The sequence below is a fragment of the Colius striatus genome, chromosome 2 (genome assembly GCF_028858725.1).
Source record: "Colius striatus isolate bColStr4 chromosome 2, bColStr4.1.hap1, whole genome shotgun sequence".
NCBI lineage: Eukaryota > Metazoa > Chordata > Aves > Coliiformes > Coliidae > Colius > Colius striatus.
In genome coordinates, this window is record NC_084760.1 from 2,725,883 (window position 1) to 2,748,860 (window position 22,978).

At 36.0% G+C, this 22,978-nt stretch overlaps 1 protein-coding gene across 1 annotated transcript in view; it reads right to left on the reverse strand.

The window, feature by feature from the left end:
* The window catches only part of GRIK2 (glutamate ionotropic receptor kainate type subunit 2), a 421,372-nt gene that overhangs the window by 221,299 nt on the left and 177,095 nt on the right, over positions 1-22,978 (reverse strand). Inside the window, exons 4-6 of the mRNA XM_061989233.1 lie at positions 22,381-22,562; positions 18,912-18,965; positions 15,419-15,592 (exon numbers count right to left, since the gene is read on the reverse strand). Coding sequence (XP_061845217.1) covers positions 15,419-15,592; positions 18,912-18,965; positions 22,381-22,562 — 410 coding nt within the window. The remainder of the gene's footprint in view (positions 1-15,418; positions 15,593-18,911; positions 18,966-22,380; positions 22,563-22,978) is intronic.

A 22,978-nucleotide genomic window follows, 5' to 3' on the forward strand; every position in this document is an offset into this window, starting at 1 on the left:
GTCTATGGCAGCAGGATTGTACTAGATGAGCTTTGAAGGTCCCTTCCAACCCAAAGCATGTGATTCTATAGATTTATGTTTGTTAAAGACTAATTTACTTGTATTGTTGCTCTAGATGCAAGCCCTCCCTTATTACACGTATTTCTGAAAACTAAAGGTTCTTAATGATAATTTTCCCTACTTTATAAATGAAAGAAAATCATTCTGGTTTTACAATAAAATCTCAATTGGAGACATTTTATAAGGAAATCAGGGCAGCAAGTTTAGCATGGTGTTCAATGGGTAGAGATAATCTGCTCCAGCCATTCTGAGCAACATCTATTTTTCTCTATTGTTTGACACACAGAAATTATTTATGTCTTTCTCACCCAGCATCTTTTACTGAATGATAGAATGGAAATTTTTTGCAGAACAGCAGTTCCTAGAAAAGTAGGACTTTTGCTGTTATAACTGAGGGGAAAAAATTAGGAAGCTAATTGTCTGGTCAGAAATACAAGCAGAAAAGTGAGGAGGATGGTTAGCACCACAAAACCTCTTAATCAGATATTTCTTTTTAATTATACATCTGCTCAAAGTACCTTATAAACTTGAATAGTCTTTACTATGTGTTAGAAGCAACATTCATGCATTTATCCTTCTAAAAACTTTAATAATCAATCATGAGAAAGGAAAATTGTGTAGATCTTTACAGCAGAATTGTATATTAGAAGTATCCAGGAAATCATAGAATCATAGAATGGTAGGGGTTGGAAGGGACCTTTAGAGATCATCTAGTCCAACTCCCCTGCAGAAGCAGGTCCACCTAGATCAGGTTACATAGGAACTAAGTGTTTGAAGACACGAGAGGATATCAGGAGATACTGAAATTGGTGTTGAAGCCAGAGTGGCATTCATGGATGGAAAAACTGAATAAAAATGTATTATGGAATGCCTATTCAGGCATTCTAGTGAAAACTGAAGTCAGTATCTGCACCTGAGCTGAAAAACATACTTCATTAATGAAACTTTTTTCTAACAACAAAGTACCTTCCCAAGTCATACCAAAACAGCTTGGGCTTGATTACAAATGAAAATAAAGCCCATAGTCATCATGGTGGAGACAATGGCTCTAAGAGGAAAGTCGATGGACTATTAAACAGGAAATATCTGTTTACAGATTTTACTTTACCTCTATCACATTCCTTCAGTGAGCCATTATCTGGTAGAGGGGGCCTTAATTTTCTGGCAGCAAATTTCCATGCATTTAGTGTAGCTATTCACATCATAACATGCAATCACCCCCTTGTAATAAATTCCAAGTCAAATGCATGCCTTAGCAGCATGGTACCTCCATTAACACTTCCAACTGCTTAGTAAACTCAAAGACTTAAGGTCATTCCATTAGTGGCTGTTGAAGGCCTCATTATGTAATCTTAACTTACTTGATAGCTCATACTTACTGAGAAAAAAAATGTCCTCCCCTAGTTTGTCTTCCAACACAGCATTACTCCATTGGAACGAGTCATAAACAGATAAGTAAATAATATCAGCTTTAGATAGAGATCCCTAGGGCACAAGAATTCTTGGACTACATTAAATTGTACTTACTGTTTCCATTTTTTTTTCCAACAACCCTTACCCTCAGAATAAATTGACCTGTGGAGATGGATTTAGCAGGTTCTGCAGTGCAGCCTCTAGCTAGACAGGGAATGCTATGGAACCTCATAAGTATATTTGGTACTTTACACACTTAGGATCTTAGCAAAAGAAAAGACCTGAAGCTTTGTCTAGTTTTTGGACATACAGAACTGCTATATCTATTTAAAGAATTTAAAACTCCTTTCCCCCTCTCTGGTAAGAACTAAACCATCCAGATTTACATGACAAGAGAGAATTTTGTCAGGTTTCTAGGAAACATGCATGGCTTGGTTTGGGCAGATGAGGAGTAAGTGACTCCACTAGAAGTCAGCATAGGAAAGTAGAGTTCTATAGAATCACATAATCATAGAATGGGAGGGTTGGAAGCGACCTTTAGTCCAACCCCCCTGCAGAAGTAGGTTGACCTAGATCAGGTCTCATAGAAACATGTCCAGGTGGATCTTGAAGACCTCCAAGGAAGGAGATTTCACAACCCCTCTGGGTAGCCTGTTCCAGTACTCCATTATTAACGTTGCTACCTAAGTCCTGTCCAACCACGTTAATCATTAACAAGTTCCTTCAGGTGGTAAAACTGCAAGAGCCTACAACAATTAAAACACTCCTAGAAAAACTGAGATAGTACTGACAACTGACATTCTGGGCTCAGCCTTGAAAGCAATGTCATAAAATATGTCATCACTTATGTGTTCAAATGTGAAACCCACATATATCAGAAAGGAATAACTTCATCTAAGTTCAGTCATTCAAAATTGGAAAGCTAATATAGGTTCTCTGTAGAAATCTCTTCAGTAATATGGGTTATTTTTTAGGATAAATTTCTGTATTCTTCCCCTGCTGACTGCAAAGGAAATATAAGCAAATACTAGACATCTGAATTTTACACAGATTAAGTTAGGAGAGGTGAATTTCAAGCAGATTGTTTAGAATCACAGAATTGTAAAATAGTGGAAGTTGGAAGGGATCTTTAGAGATCATCCAGTCCAACCCCCTGCAGAAGCAGGGTCAAGTAGATCAGGTTGCATGGGAACATATCCAGGGAGGTCTTGAAGACCTCCAAGGAAGGAGCCTCCACACCCTCCCTGGGCAGCCTGGGCCAGGGCTCCCTCACTCAAACACTGAAACAGTTTTTTCTTAGATTTAAGTGGAACTTCTTGTGTTCCAGCTTCATCCCTTCCAACCCTTACCATTCTATGATTCTGTAACTCTAGGAATGCTTCAAAAGCTAACAAAGCTCATTGAATTTTTACCAATTTGTTTTTCTTGAGTTTTATTATGTCCAATGTAAACTTCATTATATGTATATACATAAACACACACCTGCAAATTCCTTGTCTTCACTCAAAATAAGAGGGTGAAAGAGTGTAAGAAAATAACTTACATAAACCCATTTTTCACATGAGTAACCTTTGAAGTCCTGTTTAAACAAATCACATATTTCATGTTAAGTGCCAAAGTAGTCGAGTTGATTTCAGCAGGACTACTGACATGCTTTCTATTGCTTTTTCTGCAAGAAAGAACACTGAACACTTTGTTGAACTAAAGTTCAATGAACAGATTGAAGATACTGCTGTATGTGACAAAAAGACACAAAACCAGATCTTTTTATAAACGATCCTGAGAGAAATTGCATGCACAGAATTGCATTTACAACAGAACACTTTACTGGTAGCATTACACCACTAGGTTTGAATAAATGATTCTATAGCATCAAAAGAAGGATTTCTTTAAGGGAAAAAAGTTTAATATTTATTTCTAGAGCACTACTTGGACTCTCATTATCTGAAATAGGATCCAGTTTTACCTCTGCTATTAACAAACTGCACATATACACAAGGCCTTAGGAAGTGGGAGTATAACAAGTATAAAACTGTATATACAAGTGAAATCTCTGTTTCACAGCATCATAACACTTTTCTTCAGTACAGTCAGTATGGGATTTATTCACTTATTTTATATGCTAAATGTGGCTTGGGGCAGTAAAAGTCTCAGGCTCACAAAGAAAATATAGGATAATGAAAAAAACGTTACTTTTGTTTCCATCCTGACCATCAAGTTATTCAGACACAGGTTCAGATTGATGCTTGAATTTTCCCAGGCATTGTGCAATAGCTCTGTACCTGTGTTTGTGGCAACTGTACGTCCACTAGAGTGTTTAAGTGGGAAGTATATTCAGAGAAGATATACTCACATGCTAAAGTGTACTTCCTTCTTTCATAGAATCATAGGGGTTGGAAGGGACCTTTAGAGATCATCTAGTCCAACCCCCAGAGCTACAATTCTAGTTAGAAGCCTGTTAAAGCAGCCTAAACACAGGCATATAACACCATTTGAAATATTTAAGAGGAAGAAAAATGTCCACACAAGGTGGACAGACTTGACTTTGGACTCATAAGAGACCTGTGGTCTTCTAGAGGGGCAGGTGGAGGCCAGGCACAATATCCTGTGGAGCCTGCAAAGCACTAAAACTGAGTCCAAAATGTCCTAGACAGGAAATAGAGTTATGCCTCAGGAAAATTAAACAATAACTATATATCTGATCTGGATGAAAGGCCCAGTGAAGTCTACATGTACCATATGAATCCATTTAAAATTAGAAATGATGTGCTGCAGTCTTAGGAGATAAGCAAAAAAAAAAGATTTATAAAGAGAAGTAATATGTTTTATCAGCTAAATCTATATACATCTAGAATGAAAAAGCCCAAGAAAAAACATTCAAGCACATACTCCTCCAGGTCTTTAGCAGACAGAATGGTATACCCAGAAACCTAGTTTTCACCAGCTATGTCAACCAGTCTAGTAATAAGTAAATATGAATTAGGAACAGAAAGAAGTCATTTATTATTGTTTAGCATAAAGCAGAAGGATATAATGAAGGAAAACAGCTTACCAACTACACCCAAATTAACCACCTGAATATTCAGAGACAAATTGTTTATATATGCATTTCACTTTTTTTCACTTCTTTACAGTTCATGGTATTTGACACTTAACTGAAAGAAAGCTGACCTTTTTTGGTCAACTCTTCAGCTGTATTGCATTACCATATCTAAGCCTGCCATGCACGTAGCAAACTAGAGGTTAGTCAAATTACACACATTTCCAAAGGATGGGGACTTTACCCAGGACACACTTCTGAACCTCACTATTGAGTTGAACAGACAGTGCCATGGTGAAACTGCTGAGCACACCAGTAAGCCTTTTAAACTGACGGTTCCATCTCTCCACAAACTGAGGTATTTACATTGCTGCTTAACCTAGCATGGCTACACTGTCACCATATCACATCCTACAACTGTAGCCATCATGATCCATAGAGTTGTTCATTCCTGCAAATAAGTCTGCTGATTATCAACTTTTAATGATTATGCTGCTCCTAAAGATAACATTCTTTAACCATAACAGCAAAGAATACCTGTACAGGCTGGGGGTTGAAATGCTGAACAGCACCACTGCAGAGAGAGACCTGGGAGTCCTGATTGATAATAAACTGCCCATGAGCCAGCAATGTGCCCTCGTGGCCAAGAAGCCAATGGCAGCCTGGGATGCAGCAAGAAGAGTGTGGGCAGCAGGTCAAGGGAGGTTCTGCTCCCCCTCTGCTCTGCCCTGCTGAGGCCTCATCTGGAGTCCTGTGTCCAGTTCTGGGCTCCTCAGCCCAAGAGGGACAGGGAAGTGCTGGAGAGAGGCCAGCACAGGGCCACCAAGATGATCAGGGGACTGGAACATCTTTCATACAAGGAAAGGCTGCGGGACCTGGGGCTGTTTAGTCTGGAGAAGAGGAGACTGAGGGGGGATCTTATTAACATTTATAAATATCTAAAGGGTGGGTGTCAGGAGGTTGGGACATCCCTCTTTTCTATAGTAGTGAGCAACAGGACAAGGGGTGATGGGATGAAGCTGGAACACAAAAAGTTCCACTGAAACATAAGAACAAACTGTTTCAGTGTTTCAGTGAGGGAGCCCTGGCCCAGGCTGCCCAGGGAGAGTGTGGAGGCTCCTTCCTTGGAGGTCTTCAAGACCTGCCTGGACATGTTCCTGTGTGACCTGATCTAGGTGATCCTGCTTCTGCAGGGAGATTGGACTGGATGATCTCTAAAGGTCCCTTCCAACCCCTACCATTCTGTGATTCTATTATTCTATGAATAAAGATAACCTTGCTTTTGGTTCAATTTTACTGAAAAGTTACAATAAATATAGTGTATAAGTGAATCAGAATGCACATCCTAAGAAAAGTCTAAGAAAAGTTCCTAAGAAAACTTTGACAGATTACGCCATCACAGAATAATGGCACCTCAAGGGTTGGAAGGGACCTTGAAAGGTCATCTAGTTCAACCCCCCTGCCAGAGCAGGACCTCCTAGAGTAAGTCACACAGGAACTCATTCAGATGGGTTTGGAACATCTCCAGAGGATGGCATTAGCCTTCTTGGTCATGAGGGCACATTGCTGGCTCTTGGTCCTTCTGCTGCCCACCAGCACCCCCAAGTCCCTGCAAGACTCTGCACTTGCCCTTGTTGAATTTCATTAGATTTCTCCCAACCCAACTCTCCAGCCCATCCAGGTCTCGTTGAATGGCAGCACAGCCTTCTGGGTTACAGACACTTGCATATTTTCTATCTCAGCTAATCTTCCAGACTGCATGGCAGCTTTTGTAGGTTGCATAAGGTCTACCATTTCAATACTTGCTGTTATGCTGAGTTCCCTCTATCACTTTGTAAAGACGTAGCGGGAGAGTTGTAACGTCAAAGCATTATATAAGCCCATGTTAATCATACTATACTTATAAATATATGCATACATCCTCAAAGCACCTCTGGAAGAATTCAATTAAATCTTCCATAAGAGAGATGCTGGAATTTCTGCTAAATGCTACACAAGACTTGGGCATATCTTTCCTTCGGGATAGGATCACAAAGTTCTGATAGATCCTGTCTCCTAAAACACCAAGAAAGACTACATATGGGAGCCAAATATTTAATAATGCAATTAATTCTCAAAATAGCTGACATATCATTTCTAAAACATCTTACAGCATGAAATCCTACGTAGTCCCTAAACTCATGAAGTTAACTGTGCCTAGCGGAGTCTCCCAGCTTGCAATGCAGTAATAAGTGATTGTTTAGTTTTTCCTTTGAAGTATACATTTGCTGCCACACTGTTTTACTAAACACATCTCATCAGCAAATCCAGAAAATTCCTTTTGCTAAAGGGATAATTATAAAGCTGTCTGTGTAACAAGCTATCCTCTTTGAAGCTCTAAATCAGAACCCGAGACTGTATTTCTATAGTGAGCATGTCTTTTTATTTTTATGGATCTTTCCACCCTCAGGAAACTTAACAGCAGCTTTTTCCTCACCAAATCCTTCTGTACAGTCACAGTGTGTATTTGCAGTAACTGAATTACTGTTTCATTATCTATCTCAAATATAACCATTATTTCTGCATTGTTAGCTAGAGATAAGGAATTGCATTTTCACAAATAACCCTATACTCTTAACAGAACTGAATGACTGGTTTGTAACACGAAATTCAACAAATTAAAAGTCTTATCCTCTATAAAACAAGCTCACTGCTAAATTAAAGAGATTATCATTTCAAATCAAAAACCTAAACAAGTGTGAGTTAATTCCTTATTTTTTAAAAAACAAAGTATACTCTGAGGAATTTGCAGGAAATAAAACAGCTGCAGATTTTGTTAACAACGCTAGATAAGCACCTAGACTTTATTAAAGCTCTAATTGAACAACCTTAAAGAAACTATACTTGCAATAGGAGTACTCTTTTTTACCCCCAAGTAACTGTAAGAAGTTTATGAATGCCTGAAGGAAAACAAGACTAAATTTCAGAACTATATCAGTATAGGATCTGTACCCAGTGTATCAACCTCACTAGCTATAGTAGTTTGTACTCTCACTGAAAGTTCTGACATGGGAGATGAATAAAGCCAAGCTCCAGCAGCGTGCTGAAAAAAAACCCCTGGATGACACCACAATTTTTTTGCTTGCTCTATAAGGAAAACAAAACAGTGGATTTTGGAGAGCACTGCACAAGAAAAAAAAAAGAAATTGAGGTACAGAAGAAAAGTCAAAAAATAAACTGAACTAAACGTATAAAAGACTGGTATTAGTAATTGAGTGGATCTCCAGTTCTTCAAATCCCTGGTTTCTTGAGTCAGTAATTGAGAACTAAATTTTAACACTGTTTAGTTAAAATCCAATCTTTTCTTTTATCCCTGCCGTATAATTTTTATTCACACTTTATCTTGGCTTATGCTGCCAAGAATGCTGATTAAAATTGATTAGAAACACCTGTATTGAAATACTTTTGTTATAAAAATATGAGTAGGGTATTGAACCTGGGAAATGTCTTGCATAGCAGCAGCATAGTGCCACCAGTATTACTCATGTACAATTACATGTCATGGGAATTATTTACCTTTTTCGTTCAAAACATCATGAAACCTTGGTTATATCAGGATAAGAAAACCTGAATCACTTTTTTTGACTCTAGATGTTTAGGTTTCAGATAGTTCTTAAGTTATAAGCACCGTGGTTTCAATGCCATCCCTTTTAAGTTCTTTCAATCTTGTCAAAAAAGGAAAGAGTACACTTTCCAACTGTTTTGGCTTAACCAAATTAGTTTAACATCAATCAAAAAGCTTTACCTAAAGTAAGCCAAAGAGTGCTGATGATTATTGGGCTCTTTGACCTGATTACAGCTGGCCATTTAATATGAGCTTCACACATTGGTCTGATTCATTACAGTGCTTTAGAGTTTTTCAAATGGATTGACTGAATATAACTGAAAACACAACATCATTGTCCATCCATACTTACCCTTTGATCATTCTTTTCTTTAGAAATTCTTTATCTTAACATTGAATTCCAAAAAACTACTGAGAATATTAAGCTAGCATAAACACAAAGCTCAGAAGATCAACTGTCAGATAAACTAGGCTTCACAGGACAGTCATAAGGTTTAGACATTGTTTAGACATTGAGAGGTTGGTTAGTGGAAGTTAACAGAGAATAAAGAAAGAATATGATATATCAGTATGTCCCTCAAGTATTTGGGTGTGTTCATTATGGTGAGCTACTTAAGGGAAATACATACAGATTTATGAAGGCAATATTATGTTTTCTTCCAGTTCCATTGTCAAATTCCAAATGAATTGCAACTTCAGCATTTTTACTTTATCCCTCAAAACGTCTAGTTTCAAAGCAAATTCCCTAGATAGCTCTGTGGAATGTATGAATTTGGATATTCATTCAATTAAGGACAATACACATAAGCACCTGCATTTTTCCTCAAGATCTTTGCAACTTTTTTTGCACTTATGTATTTAAAGAAAATATCCTTGGATCTATTCTCCTTATCCCAGGAAGCCTATACACTAGCTTTTAAAATTTCAAATCTTTATTAGTAAATTCTGATCACTTTTGAATGAGATTAAAAATCTCATTCACAGAAATGAACCATGAAACCATTCTGGGTATGCAACCAACCGCTGTATTTTTTGCTGTCAGTATTTTTATTACCATTATTTTCCACTTGCTGAGAAATATTGTTTCATGGTGAAAGGCACCTGAGTTTGAAAAGCACACTATGTCCAGAAAAGAAAAGAGGGGATTTTTTAAAGTCAAAAAATCAACAACATAATTAAAAGTGGAAAGAGAAAGCACATAACTAAATAATACTCTGTTCTCCCCAGCAGTTCACAAGACATATCAGAGGTAAACCATGATTCTTCTGAGGAAAACACTTCACTGTTAGACCTTAGTTAGAGCATTCATGAAGTACCACAGTGCTTCCCTGCACCTGCCATATACAGCTACCAAAGTGAACATTAAAGGATAGAATAACGTAGAAGAGTACACTCTCTTCTACATAAGATGAAAGCAAATAGCTAAATCAGATGATAGGCAAAAGCAATTAGCAATGAAAACTTTACATTAGTGAAACAGCACAGTTTGAGAGGTCATCTCCATTATGCATGCTAAGTTCTGACTTGAGGCACAAAAAACATAGAAGACTGATAGTTGTATAGTAAAAATGAACTCATAAGACTTGACTCATGCTCCACTTCACTTGGTCTGAATCCCAGTTGTCATGTCTAAATGTAGGAGTGTATTTATGGTCAGTTTTGTGGGTTTTTTTTCTCTTTTTGTGTGCTGCTTGTACAGACTCAAAAATAAGAACTCAAGTACACTAAAGTTTCTTGAAAATAGTATGTCCATCCTCTGTTTTCCAGAGCATCACTGACTTTGTACAGTACAGATTACAATAACTGTTAGAATTCAACAAAAACATTCAGTTGTTATAATTAAATAGTTTTACTATCTTGCAGGCAAATCCAAAATGACTTTTTTTTGCTCCAGGCTAAATGAGGATGAACTCTTGCAGATTGAAACTTTTTACCAAATAAAAGCTGAAGGTACAGAAATTAAAAAGTTGTATTTAATTCTGGGAGGTTTTTTTGTTCAGTTTTGGTTTTAATCTTCCAGTATACATCAGTTTTTCTAGAAGAAATCTTATTCTGGTTGAAAAATATTGTGGTTTCTTCAAGGCCAAATCAATTTTTTCCAACTGGTTGCAAAATAGCAAGTGGCAACAACTTTCAAATTGCAGAATTTAGCATGAAGTTGGTGCAAAATAACAGTAAGGAATGTATCATATATCAGAGCATTGTTTAAAAAACATTCTATTTAGAAGTCGAGATTATCATAAGTCAAGACACCATTTCAGGCTAGTTTTGGCCTGTATAGCAATGTGCATGCTTTAAAGGCAATACCTAATGCTTTTTACCTTAACATTCAATATATTACAGCTTCTCATAGATGGAGCAAGTTCAAAAGCTAACAGCTTTCCCAGTCTAACTTTATAAATGGTATTTTGAACTACTAGCAAGAGTAAATAGTGATGAGAAACAGGGAAATGCTTTTATCATACAGATTGTAGCAGATAAGAGACACTTGGGATTTTATTTGGAAACATATAAGAAACCAAAGTAAAAGATAGAGACACTTTTATGTATTGCTGGATTAAGTCAGAAAGTGTAGGATCAAGTGAGAATTTGTTACTAAGTCTATTCTAGTCTGGAACAGCTCCAGCTCTGGATTTAACATGAGCAAAGATTTTATTCATTATTTCATTGGGACTTTTTCACCCAATAGTAGCAAAAAAAGATAAGGAGACATTGAGAGAAGGATAGAGAAATGTTAGATAAGGTGAATTTTTCTAAGAAGAAAGATGAAGTATTGCAAGCTTGGTCTTTGATTTTTCTTCTGGTACTTTCTAAAGGCATGGCTTATTACTGACAACAGAATTGTCATCGACATGCTTCTGTATTTTTAATAGCAACATCTCTGGCCCACACCATTCCCATGTCATATTTACTTTTAAAAGCACTGTATTTTTCTTTCTTTCTTTAATAAGAAGATGGTGACACAAAATAGTGATCCAAGTAACTACAAGACTGTTGAGAATACTCAGAAAAAAGATCTTTACAGGTTTAAGAAATAAATATAACCTTTAAAGTAACTTAGTAAGCTATACCAGTTGTGCACAGGGATTTCTGCACTAGAGTGTGACAGAGACAAAAAAATCAAATATGTTTGAATAACAATATACTGAGATTTTGATTGGATTGTTATGAGGATATGCACCACTTTGATTATTCTCAGAGCAAGACATAAATATGATAAAAACATCAAAGATGTAAATTAAATCTGCTAGTATGTGAATCATGAAAGCAAATCCTCTTCAATAAAAGTAGAGCACAGAGACTTCCTGAGGACTTCTTTGTATCATGTGAAAAGTATATCCACAGTTTTGTCTGAATGTTATTAATTAATATAGACTTTAGTAGAAAACAGATCTCTCTGGTATGAGCAGCTCTGCAGAGAGAGACTTGGGAGTGCTGACTGATAATAAACTGCCCATGAGCCAGCAATGTGCCCTCGTGGCCAAGAAGCCAATGGCAGCCTGGGATGCATCAAGAAGAGTGTGGGCAGCAGGTCAAGGGAGGTTCTGCTCCCCCTCTACTCTGCCCTGGTGAGGCCTCATCTGGAGTCCTGTGTCCAGTTCTGGGCTCCTCAGCTCAAGAGGGACAGGGAAGTGCTGGAGAGGGGCCAGCACAGGGCCACCAAGATGATCAGGGGACTGGAACATCTTTCATCCAAGGAAAGGCTGCAGGACCTGGGGTTGTTTAGTCTGGAGAAGAGGAGACTGAGGGGGGATCTCATTAACATTTATAACTATCTAAAGGGTGGGTGTCAGGAGGTTGGGACATCCCTCTTTTCTATAGTAGCCAGCAACAGGACAAGGGGTGATGGGATGAAGCTGGAACACAAAAAAGTTCCACTTAAACATAACAAAAAACTATTTCAATGTGAGAGTGAGGGAGCCCTGGCCCAGGCTGCCCAGGGAGGGTGTGGAGGCTCCTTCCTTGGAGGTCTTCAAGACCCACCTGGACGTGTTCCTATGCGACCTGATCTAGGTGACCCTGCTTCTGCAGGGGGGTTGGACTGGATGATCTCTAAAGGTCCCTTCCAACCCCTACCATTCTGTGATTCTATGATTCTTATAAACATTTATAGAAGGAAATCTTTTTTCACAGGAGCCTATGAAAAGAGAACATCTATAGTCTCACACAACATGGCAAATGTTTTCCACCATGTCCACAGATTTTCTGGAGTCCAAGTCAATTGTGATGTAGTTCATCTCCTAAATCATAGAAGGGACTAGTTTATTAAATTATAGAATGATTATTATGGTGGCATTCATTAAATAGCTTACATTTGTTTTATCAGAGAATCATAGAACAATTTCATTTGGAAAAGACTCTTAAGATCATCAAGTCCATTTACTAATCTAATGTGGCCCAGCTCACTCGCTTTTTTTTCCAAAGCCCATACAAAGAACCTTAAAAGATCTTCAAAGGAGACTAAAATCTGATGGAATACTCAAGCAATACCCTTTCTAGAGCTATCCTGAGAAGCAGCCTAGAAACTGTGTTCAATATGGATCCACACTTGGAAATATGAACTGGAACATCCCAAAGAACAAGACAAAATTTTATGCCTGCTTTTTCTTCATATTGGTTTACTAAGGGTCAGATAATTATGAGGAAAACTGCATGCTGGTTAGAGAATTACACGAGCCTACAGGAAACTACTTGAAACAAGAACTAAGACTGGGAAAACTATGAATCATAAATAAGAAGATGCAACATCAGAGTTAAATTGATAGTTCTGTGTCATGATGGTTCAGTTGATTTGCATATGGTGGAAAAGTCAGTGGAAGAAGAATCTAGTCCAAATACCACAGGAGTTTATAAAGTCTGTGATCCAGAACTGCCTTGTCTCACACCATTGGAATCCAGTCTTCACTGAGGTCTCTAAATGCCCAGAGATATACAAACATTGGGGGTTTTTTGTTAAACTCAGATGTTTCAGTTTCAGATGTTTATTACCTAATAAAACCTGATGAAATACCTGATGAAATGACATTTAGCTTGTGACTTGAGCTTAACACACTCCTATTAAGCAGGCTTATTGATAGTATTTTTCTGAATGAAGTGTAGTCGTCAAGCACTGAAAATAAAACCAGTTCCCAGTTCTGAGCATATCAGAGCGTTCCATAACAATAATTAATATCTGTGTTAAATCTTAAATTCCTGTGTGCATTTCTGACTTTAAACCCATATGAACAACAGTGAAATGGAAGTTTAGGTTTCCAAACTTTACAACTTCATTGATAATAGACAGTAAAATGACTTATTCCACTTATTTTTTCCAAGCGTGGGAAGAATTTGGCGCAATGATATCACAACACAACTTTCTTTTACACCTTCTGTGAATGTTTTTTCTATATCTAAGGGTCCAACTATAAAAGCTCTGCAAACATGTAACACTTGTCAAGATTATTAAGCCTTTAAATATCCTTTAAATTCTATATGTATCATTCAGGTATCTAAACCCCAGGTAATCAATGTGCACTTAGATGCTTAGTCAACATAAAGAAACCTCATAAATTATTCATCATAGCCTGTATGAATACTTGGTTCCATTTAAATCTACAAAGATGGCTCTTAAGTGTCCAGAAGAGAAACTAGAGTGTTTTTCATGCATTTCATCATGCAAAGTAATGGTGTAAAGTATGGTCTTACATAGTCATATAGCAGCAATAATAGATTCCTGTCTCACATCAGAAGCCTTCCCAACAATGGCACTTTCGTTACAGCAACACAACAGAGGAAAAACATGTAACTGGCCCACAGACCTCTATTCCAATATTTACTCTTCTATGATTCTATTGACCATGGCCCTATGTTCTGATAAAGTCACTATTGCTACTGATCTTGGTTTGAGATCAATGTCACCTTTGATCAGTGCATTAAATACACGGCTGCAAGGATTGAGATGAGCTGCTATAAATTTTAAACTGAAGAAGGTAAAAAAGAAAATCAAAGAAGGAACACAATCAAAGAAGCAGAAAACATCACCTTTAACAATAAGCAACAGCTGTATGTAAACTAGCTACATCACACACTTCTAAAATTGAGGGGTTCATTTGCTTATTTGAAATGATTTAAAGAAATAAATGATGTAACTTTTAAGGCACCATATGAAGAGTGCATAAAGGGCAGCACAATAGAAGCAGTAAATAAACTAAAAATGTTTCCAATTACCACGTCCAAGATGCTGTAAACAACAAGCAAATAGAATAAAAAATAGTATTTCTCATTAAACAGGGAAATTTTCTACAGAAAAGGCAGAAAGGAACTTAACTTTGTATAATATTGTAATTTAATATCTACTGTCTATAAAATATTTAAACCTTATCAGGATGAAAATATTGTTTAAGAGATTAGCTGTTTAAGAGATTGGCTTAACACAATCTAGATAACAAATTGATAACTAAGGTACCTTACTTTGAGAAACAGTATTTACTATTTTTGAAACAGAATATCAAAAGTCTTCTTAGAAGAAAAGATCTAAAGAGCAGTGGAACTCTGTCAGCAAAGATGTTACAAATCACTCCAGGCCAAAGTGGAAAATGAAATCTTTCACCAAAACTGGAAACTAAAGAGGTCCTAATGTAGGGTATGTTTTCAAATAAATCCCTTCCTGATGTTACAATTCTAGATTTCATTTCAACTAATGAACAATAAGTCACTGAAAATTTAGTAATGAAGGTTTATTTGCATGAGTGTAATGGTGATTTTCATGAACAGAAGCGAGGGTACAGAATAGTGGCAATGTAAGGGAAAAAAAAAAGCCAGTTAACCAGACTGATTATCTATGTGAAGGCACAGAAACTGGAAAAAAATAGTAAGAAAGTGTTTCTAATATTCATAAATTATATTTTAAGAATAGTATGTAGAAAGGAAATAGTGGACATTATTAATGAATGACTTAATGAGATACAAAACAGGGAAAGAGACATTTGCCATTTACTTTGGGGTTTTTTAGGGTTTGATATGGTCTCATACAATATTTACACCAAGAAAGTAGGGAAATATGGACTAGATTAATTAGACATCTACAATGTCTAATTTTCATTTGGAAGATACATTCAAAACCATCATGTGTAGTTTAGAAGTTAATGTGTTCATCTATTCAGTCTACAGCATATCAACAGAAACACCATGGTTACTCTGATGGATGTTTACAATAATATTTGGTCCCGTGCCTCTAAACAATTTTAGTAACAGAAATTAAAAGTGTAAAGGTTGTTTTGACAAACATACACAAAAAAGGAACTAAACACTGATATTCATACCGTCATAAATCCATCCAGCAAACCTGAGTCAGGCTTAGGAGGTGCTTGCAATCGCTCCATAGACCACTTTTCAATGATGGATGACACCTGGGTATTTTCCGTGTTTAGAATCCGGAATCCAGTCATATTAACACCACTGTAGCGATAGGGTTCCACATCCAAGGCAAACAGGTCCTGAAAAAACATTGTATTAACTCCTTAATACATTGCAGTTTCTATTTCAACTGTTAGACTCAGGCAAGTGTAGTGAAATTTGCAGGAGTAACAGTGCTAGGAAATATGCTCTGTTTATCTAGGAGCCTGTGACTGTGAGGAAGCCACTCATCTGAAGCTGTAGTAAGAGTAATGTGATTCCCAGAGGAAGAACAGCTTCAGGTGCCTTTAAAAAAATAGATTTTTAGGAAATTCTAAGTCCTGTTGCAGAACTGAATCCACTACTAGTTAAGCTGAAATACTAGAGCAGGCTTAAATATCATTATTATTATTAATTGCTAAAAATGCTATTACTAATTGCTACTTCTATGGTTTATCAGAGCAGACTTCAAAAGATAAAATAAATGGAACTAGAGTTTCCTTGCATCTTCCCTATCTATGAAGCTTGAACATCTTGATATCGAGACAATAAACTGTAGCTTTAAATTTAACCTGAAGCATTTTTCATAGCTATCAATCATGCTTAGATCATGGAAATTTGTCTAGGAAGTTATCTATGAAAGAATAACCTTTGTCAATTAATGTATTTCCAAAACATATGTAATGTATGTGTGTGTATATTTAGCCTCCCAACACACACAGAGGCAAATACAAGTTAATGAAAAGAACAAAAGATCTAGCAAGTAAACTCAAGATTATCACAATCCTTTGACAGAAATCCCAGAGGCAATGTAAAATCAGTGCTTGACTTCAGGAAACACAGGCTAAAGATCAAGGTTTCAGCATGGGGAGAAAAAAACCCCATTAAACTGATGAAGAAGAGAGTCATGACTCACTATGTGAATTATAAACAAACTTTCATTTGGTTTCTTTTCTGTTTCCTTTTAAATAATTAAGTGGCATATTCAAGATCATACATAAAACATACTGGGGCATAAAATAAACATAGAAATTCTCCACATAATTAATACCTACTAATTAATGTCATTTTTAATTTAGGGTTTTTTTCTTGCAGTTCAATATATTATCACTTTCCATGAAATGGCAGCGTTAGGTGTGACACTTGCCTGAATTCACTTTGTTTACTGGCTAGAGTTGAAGAGATTAAGCATTGTACTATGGAAAACCAGAATATAACTGAATTATTCATTGATAACATTCCTAAACCCATAAAAATATCAACCAGTTATTAATCATTACACATTTTTAGAGTTACTAATTATGATGCCATTTTGCATTTATACTAGGCAAGATATACAGGTGTCAAAATGAGAAGTTAGTAATTTAAAATTAACCTAATTCCTGTCCTTCTTCCAAAGAAATAAAACATTTTATTGCAAAGGAAATGTTGAACATAACTACTGTTAGAATTTTTCCAGGGAAAGATGTCTGTGAAATAAGTCAGAACCTCAGGTGTAATGATTTAATTCAAACACATTCATGTTTACACTGGAATATAATAAATATACACAACAATATTACTCATATTAAAAATACACAGAGGTCAGTGTATTTATAAGCTACTGCATTAGACTCTGAATCAATCAAAGGGAGGCTGCATAGAAGTTATGCTGTAAACAATGTGACTGGAAAATCTATTTGACACAACTTCCCCCATGTCAGGTAAAAAGCAATTAATACACCAGAACAACTAAGTTCTGATGCAGGTTCCAAAACTACATTGCAAAATCAAAATCTATCATCTGTTTCTGCACACTAAATTATCCTTTGGCAGCTCCAAGTCAATATAACACTTGTCTCTCCTAAAAAATTGTAATGTTCTAATAAAGAGATTAATAAGAATGACAGAAAATCCTGATTTTAAAACAGAGCTTTAACAATAAAAATTAAAGAGCAATGGAAAGGATATCACTCAAAAAAGCAACTTTCACCAACAGCAAATTGTAAGCCTAAAAAAATCCAAAATACTTTGAAGCATTTTTTTGGTAGAATAGTTCAGAAAATGCCACATAGTTCTAAATCCATAGGTGATAGAACAACTTGTCCTTCTAAAACAACAGGTACTTGTGTAGGGTACACTTGAGTATACAGTTCTAACTAACATCACAAATCATAGAATCATAGAATGATAGGGGTTGGAAGGGACCTTTAGAGATCATCCAGTCCAATCCCCCCTGCAGAAGCAGGGTCACTTAGATCAGATCACACAGGAACATGTGCAAGTGGGTCTTGAAGACCTCCAAGGAAGGAGCCTCCACACCCTCCCTGGGCAGCCTGGGCCAGGGCTCCCTCACTGAAACACTGAAATAGATTTTTCCTATGTTTAAGTGGAACTTTTTGTATTCCAGCTTCATCCCATCACCCCTTGTCCTGTTGCTGGCTACTATAGAAAAAAGGGATGTCCCAACCTCCTGACACCCACCCATCATTTTACTTTTTATTCAACAAGCTATTTCCATAATATTTTCCATGAATTTGTATTGAAACTCTGAGGTATATTTTCTATCCTACCCCAAAGGATTTGTTTACAGAATGTCTTAAACATGTATGTGACTTTAAATGTAGGACATTTCAAGTATGGTTTCACCAAAGCACATCTTCCTCATGTTTGAAATGGCTTGTGTTTTAAGATCCTTAATGAACTGCAATCTAAACAGGCAAATTTGAACACAATTAAATGTGTTCAGAGAAACATACACAGTCATAGTTTCTAGAGTACTATTTTACCAACTTTTAAACTGCTTATTAGGTTGTGGTGAACAGCAAGATTTTCAGATACTTGTCTGTTTTTTAAGAGCATTCACAATCTAAATGTTCATTTATTACAAATGTGAAACCTTGTGATTCCAAGAATTATTACATTTCTTCTTAGCTACTTTTACAATGATATTAGAGTTTCACGTCATTCATGTGTCTAGAAAGCTCATGTAGGCTGTAAAACATTTTATTCACACTAAATTATTCACTAATTGTATGACTGTCAGGAATTCCCTTGTAAAAACGTTGGATTAGTAAATATGGACTATATAAGTAAGTTTAAAAGGTCATAATCTTCACATTCAAATTGCCTAAAAGAGAAAAAAGATAACACCAACAATTTAAATAATCAATTATGAGTTATATATTAACTCTGTTTGAAAAGTTAAAACTACAGTGCTACAGGAGTTGCTTTTCCAGATCTATCAGGGCCACACTGTTGAACAATAATTAAATCATTCTGATGAGTTTTCACTGAAAGTAAGAAAACTCAATGGACAAAACATCTTGTCCTCACACCCCTCTCCAGAGAGACCTTTTTTTCCCACTTTGTCAAGTACTATAATTAAAGTAAGTAACATCTTTGTTAGATATCATCACTATGTTTTTATAAGCCACTTACCAGAGTGGTAAAGATATAGTGATAGTATTCTGTCATCATTCCCATAGCCAAAGCCTTGAAAAAAATAAACACAAGATTAATGTTTCTGAGGTCACATAATACATTTTTATCACACTTACATGGTAAATGAAAAGCTGCGAAAGAATACTACTGAGATCAGACTATAGGCTTGGAATTATACCAAAATTAGGTCAAGCAAGTCATTTCCTAGCAGTTAGAGTAGATTACTGACTATTAAAGGAATTTATGAACCAGATCTTCTGATAGAAAAAATATTATTAGACTGTTTAGGGCAGTAAATGTGAAAGCAGCTTATCATTTTACATACTGATGGATGCATTACGTGGCCACACAAAATTGGAGTCGACAATATTTTCATTCATTACTGAACCTTTCCCTTCAAAAACAACTAAAAGGAAATACTTTTTCCTTTTTTGATGAACAATACTGTGCATCCAGAAAAAAAGATCCAAGCTTATATTATACAGGTGAACATTTTTCCACACATGGAAGAAAACACTTGAGTTTCTAACAGAAGAATACTTATTACTTCAGTAAAAAATAGGAACATTCATAGTATTACTCCATAAAGTCAGGTTTGTCATGTTCATTCCCCTGTCATATTGAATATCAAAGTTTTTGATCAACTCTGTGTTTTAAAATGCTCATACATTTAACTACACAAGACCAAATATTTGTAGATACACTTTGAAAACAATAAAGCGCAGAGATGTCTCTGCACTTATTCATTAATGGCATTTATCTTCATGCTCTGCATAAAAGTTGCCTTAGACTAATAGGATTTATTCAATCCTTTTAGTATGATGAAATATGATGAAATTACTAGTCTATATGCTCTTTTCCAGAAGAAAGTTAAAAGCTAAAATGAATTCTAAACATCAGCTGCAGAACAGATTTGATAATACTTTAGGCAAGACTTTGGCAAACACTGCAATAACACTTTTCCCAAGGATGACTACACCTATGTACTGGAAATTCCACAATAATGTTGAGACCTATAGCATGATGTGCCAATAGCAACTGAAATTCTCTTAAACACAGGAGAAACGTTACAATTTCATTAGGAGCTGCACAACTACAAAGTTCATTAGCTTTTTTAAGAACTTTAACATAAATAAAATAAGGTCAAGGTATCATTCTCTGTGTATGTAACACATCTGCAGTCACCTGTATCTTAACTGCTTATAATTGGGTCTTTCATGCTCCACAGAATCTCTACACAAGAACATCCTATGCATGTTCCTGATTCTGCTGTGTGCTGGTGTTGTCTCTTATCCATGTCTTCCCTCTCTCACATTCCTCACTTCTCAGAAGATCTCACTCCTTCTCCCTATTCAAAACATTGTTATTTTCTCACCTCTCATCTTTGAGTGCTTCCCTAACCTTTTAAATCACGTCTCCTGGTTGCCTGGTACATCTCTCTGAGATTTGCCTTAATTTCTTTATGTTGGTCTGAATTAAGGGACTCTTTTTTTTCCTTTTCATAATAGATTTTTGTCCAGAAAAGTTTAGTTGCTCTTTCACTGGCCTCTCAAGGTACTTTGTTTTCTATATCTCTAACTCGTTTAACCTTCCACCAACTTTGTTGTTACATTTCCACTCATTCTCCCAAGAGAAATCCTTGTCGTGTCTCCCCAAGTTCATCCTTCCAGTAGCATTAAAAATTTGGTTAATTAATAGTTCACAAATTTATATATATTTCCTTTATTTTAGTTTTCAGCAAACACTATATGTGAACACTATATTTTGAATACTATTACTAAATAAATACAGTCTTAACATCCTTTATGTCAATTTTAACAGCAAGAGCTCATATTTAGCTAGAGAACTACCAATTTTAGACATATTTTAAGCATTGTGATATTGGAGCTGAATGGAAAGCTAAAGGTCTACAGAAACCATATCAAGACCTACAAAAACACTAAATAATTATTTCTGTATCTTCCTTCTACCATCTTAGGGATGAGTAGAGTAGTTTGCTAAAACAGATCACAGTTTGATTTAGAGGACGAACATTCCCTCAAGTCCTGGGATGTGGCAAAGTTTCAATGCTTTCTATTTTGTTGCCATTTCTCTCTGTCGTGTGTTTTTCACAATGTTATATAGTGTGAAATAGTATATATAAGTTTCCTTTCATTTAAAAACTCCTAGGTACAGTAAAAATAGTGTCCACTCATTTCCCAATGACTTATTGTTAGTATTGCAGCTTTGTATTGCCGTCAGACGCCTTTCATCTGCATGTTTAAGACGTCACAATAATTAAACATGCATTCAAGGATTTGTGCTAAACAATTTGACTAACTGGGCTGGCTTATGCTTAGAAAAGAGTTCAAAATCACCAGCAGATGTTTAAAATTGCTAGAATTTAATAAAAGCCTTCTAATCCATGAACAGTGAAACAAAGAAATGGTAGGATACGTGTATGTTTACTGGCTATTTTAATTGTACCTGCAGCAAAACTCCTGAGTACCTTTAATGTGAGGCATATTTACATATATCTTAAACACGTTTTCTTTTCAATTGAAACCATATAGTCTGCTAGCAAACATAATATAAACAGGAATTAAAGTCACTACAAAAGTGTGTGTTAGAAATGGAGAATATTGTTTTGCTTTAAGTGTTCTTCCTCTTCTTATTGGAACTCATACCTCAATTAAAAAACTATGCAGAAAATGGCCTCTGAGCAGAAGGAATTCCCAATCTTTGGAGATAGGTCGTTAAACTAAAGGTGACACACTTCTCCAGGGTTACAGTAAGCCTTTTTAATCACCTTTGTCCTTTGTATACTGCTATATTGCCACTTTCTCTTGAAAGATATAATTGGAATCTGTTTCTGAAATATAAAGCCTCAAGTATTTGGCGTTCTTCTACCTACTCCTTCCCACCTACTTATCTTACTCCTACACAACAAAGCAAACACTTTCAAAGCACCCACCTGAATGTATTCAGCTGTTTTTAAGTCCTATTAGTAGCGTGAGAATGTGGCTCTTAAAGGTATCTATTAGTTCTGTCCTCTCAGTGGAACACATTAATGTATTCTATTGGAAACATACTGTTCAGATATCATTATCTGATGAATGGTACACAAGTTAGAGGCTTCAATTAAAAAAAAAAGTTATATAAAATCACACTAAGCAAGCATTTAAAATCCAGCTTAAAGCTTCAATTCTCTAAAGTACCGATTCTTCACGGTTGAAAGACCAATAAACCTTTACCCCTGTACATGACAATAATTATTTCTTTAAAAAAAAAAACAACTCATAATGAAAGCAGCTACCATTAGAGTCACCAATAAAATTACCTCTGAAATCCTTGGCTGACTTTGAGTTAGACCTCAGTAAAACTGACATACGACTCCCCTGCTTGTTAAATGGCATTAAGTCTAGATATTACTTTTATTTATTAGGGATGAGAAAGATGAGGCCATCTAAAGCAAAATGAGAATTACCTGTTTCAAGATGCCTGCTGCCATTTCATGGCTGCAGTCAAAGATTACATGGAATTCTTTGCCTCTTTTCATCTCCTTTAGCAATGGCTTTGCATCTTTAGTGTCAGCCGGCAACTGACGGATTTTTAGTCTCAGGTTGTATCGTGATGGAGCCTTGATGAGCTCTTGTAATCGAATAAGGCCTTAAAGAAAAGGAACAAAAATTATCCCAACAAGAACCTGAACTGCTAAGTAGGACAAGTCACTATAAACATTCAACCTTTCCTGAACTTTTGTCCTTTCTCAATATGTTGCAAATGACACCCCAAAAAAACACATAAAGAAACAAAGTGTCTACATTCTCAGTACTTTCTTTTCACATCTTTCTTCTTCCTTAATATTAACAGACAGTAAGCAGTCTCTGTTAGGATTACCTTAAGACAGACAAATCTTCCCTTAGTATTACCATGCAACTGTGACATTCCTCTTCAAAGAATGTACATAATTACTCTAATTCAATTAAAGTAATATCCCAGTTAAGTTTGTAATCAGTATAGTTAGTCTCCTGACTAATCCATCAGGCTTACATGCAAAGTTTTGGATCATTTCAGCACTGCAG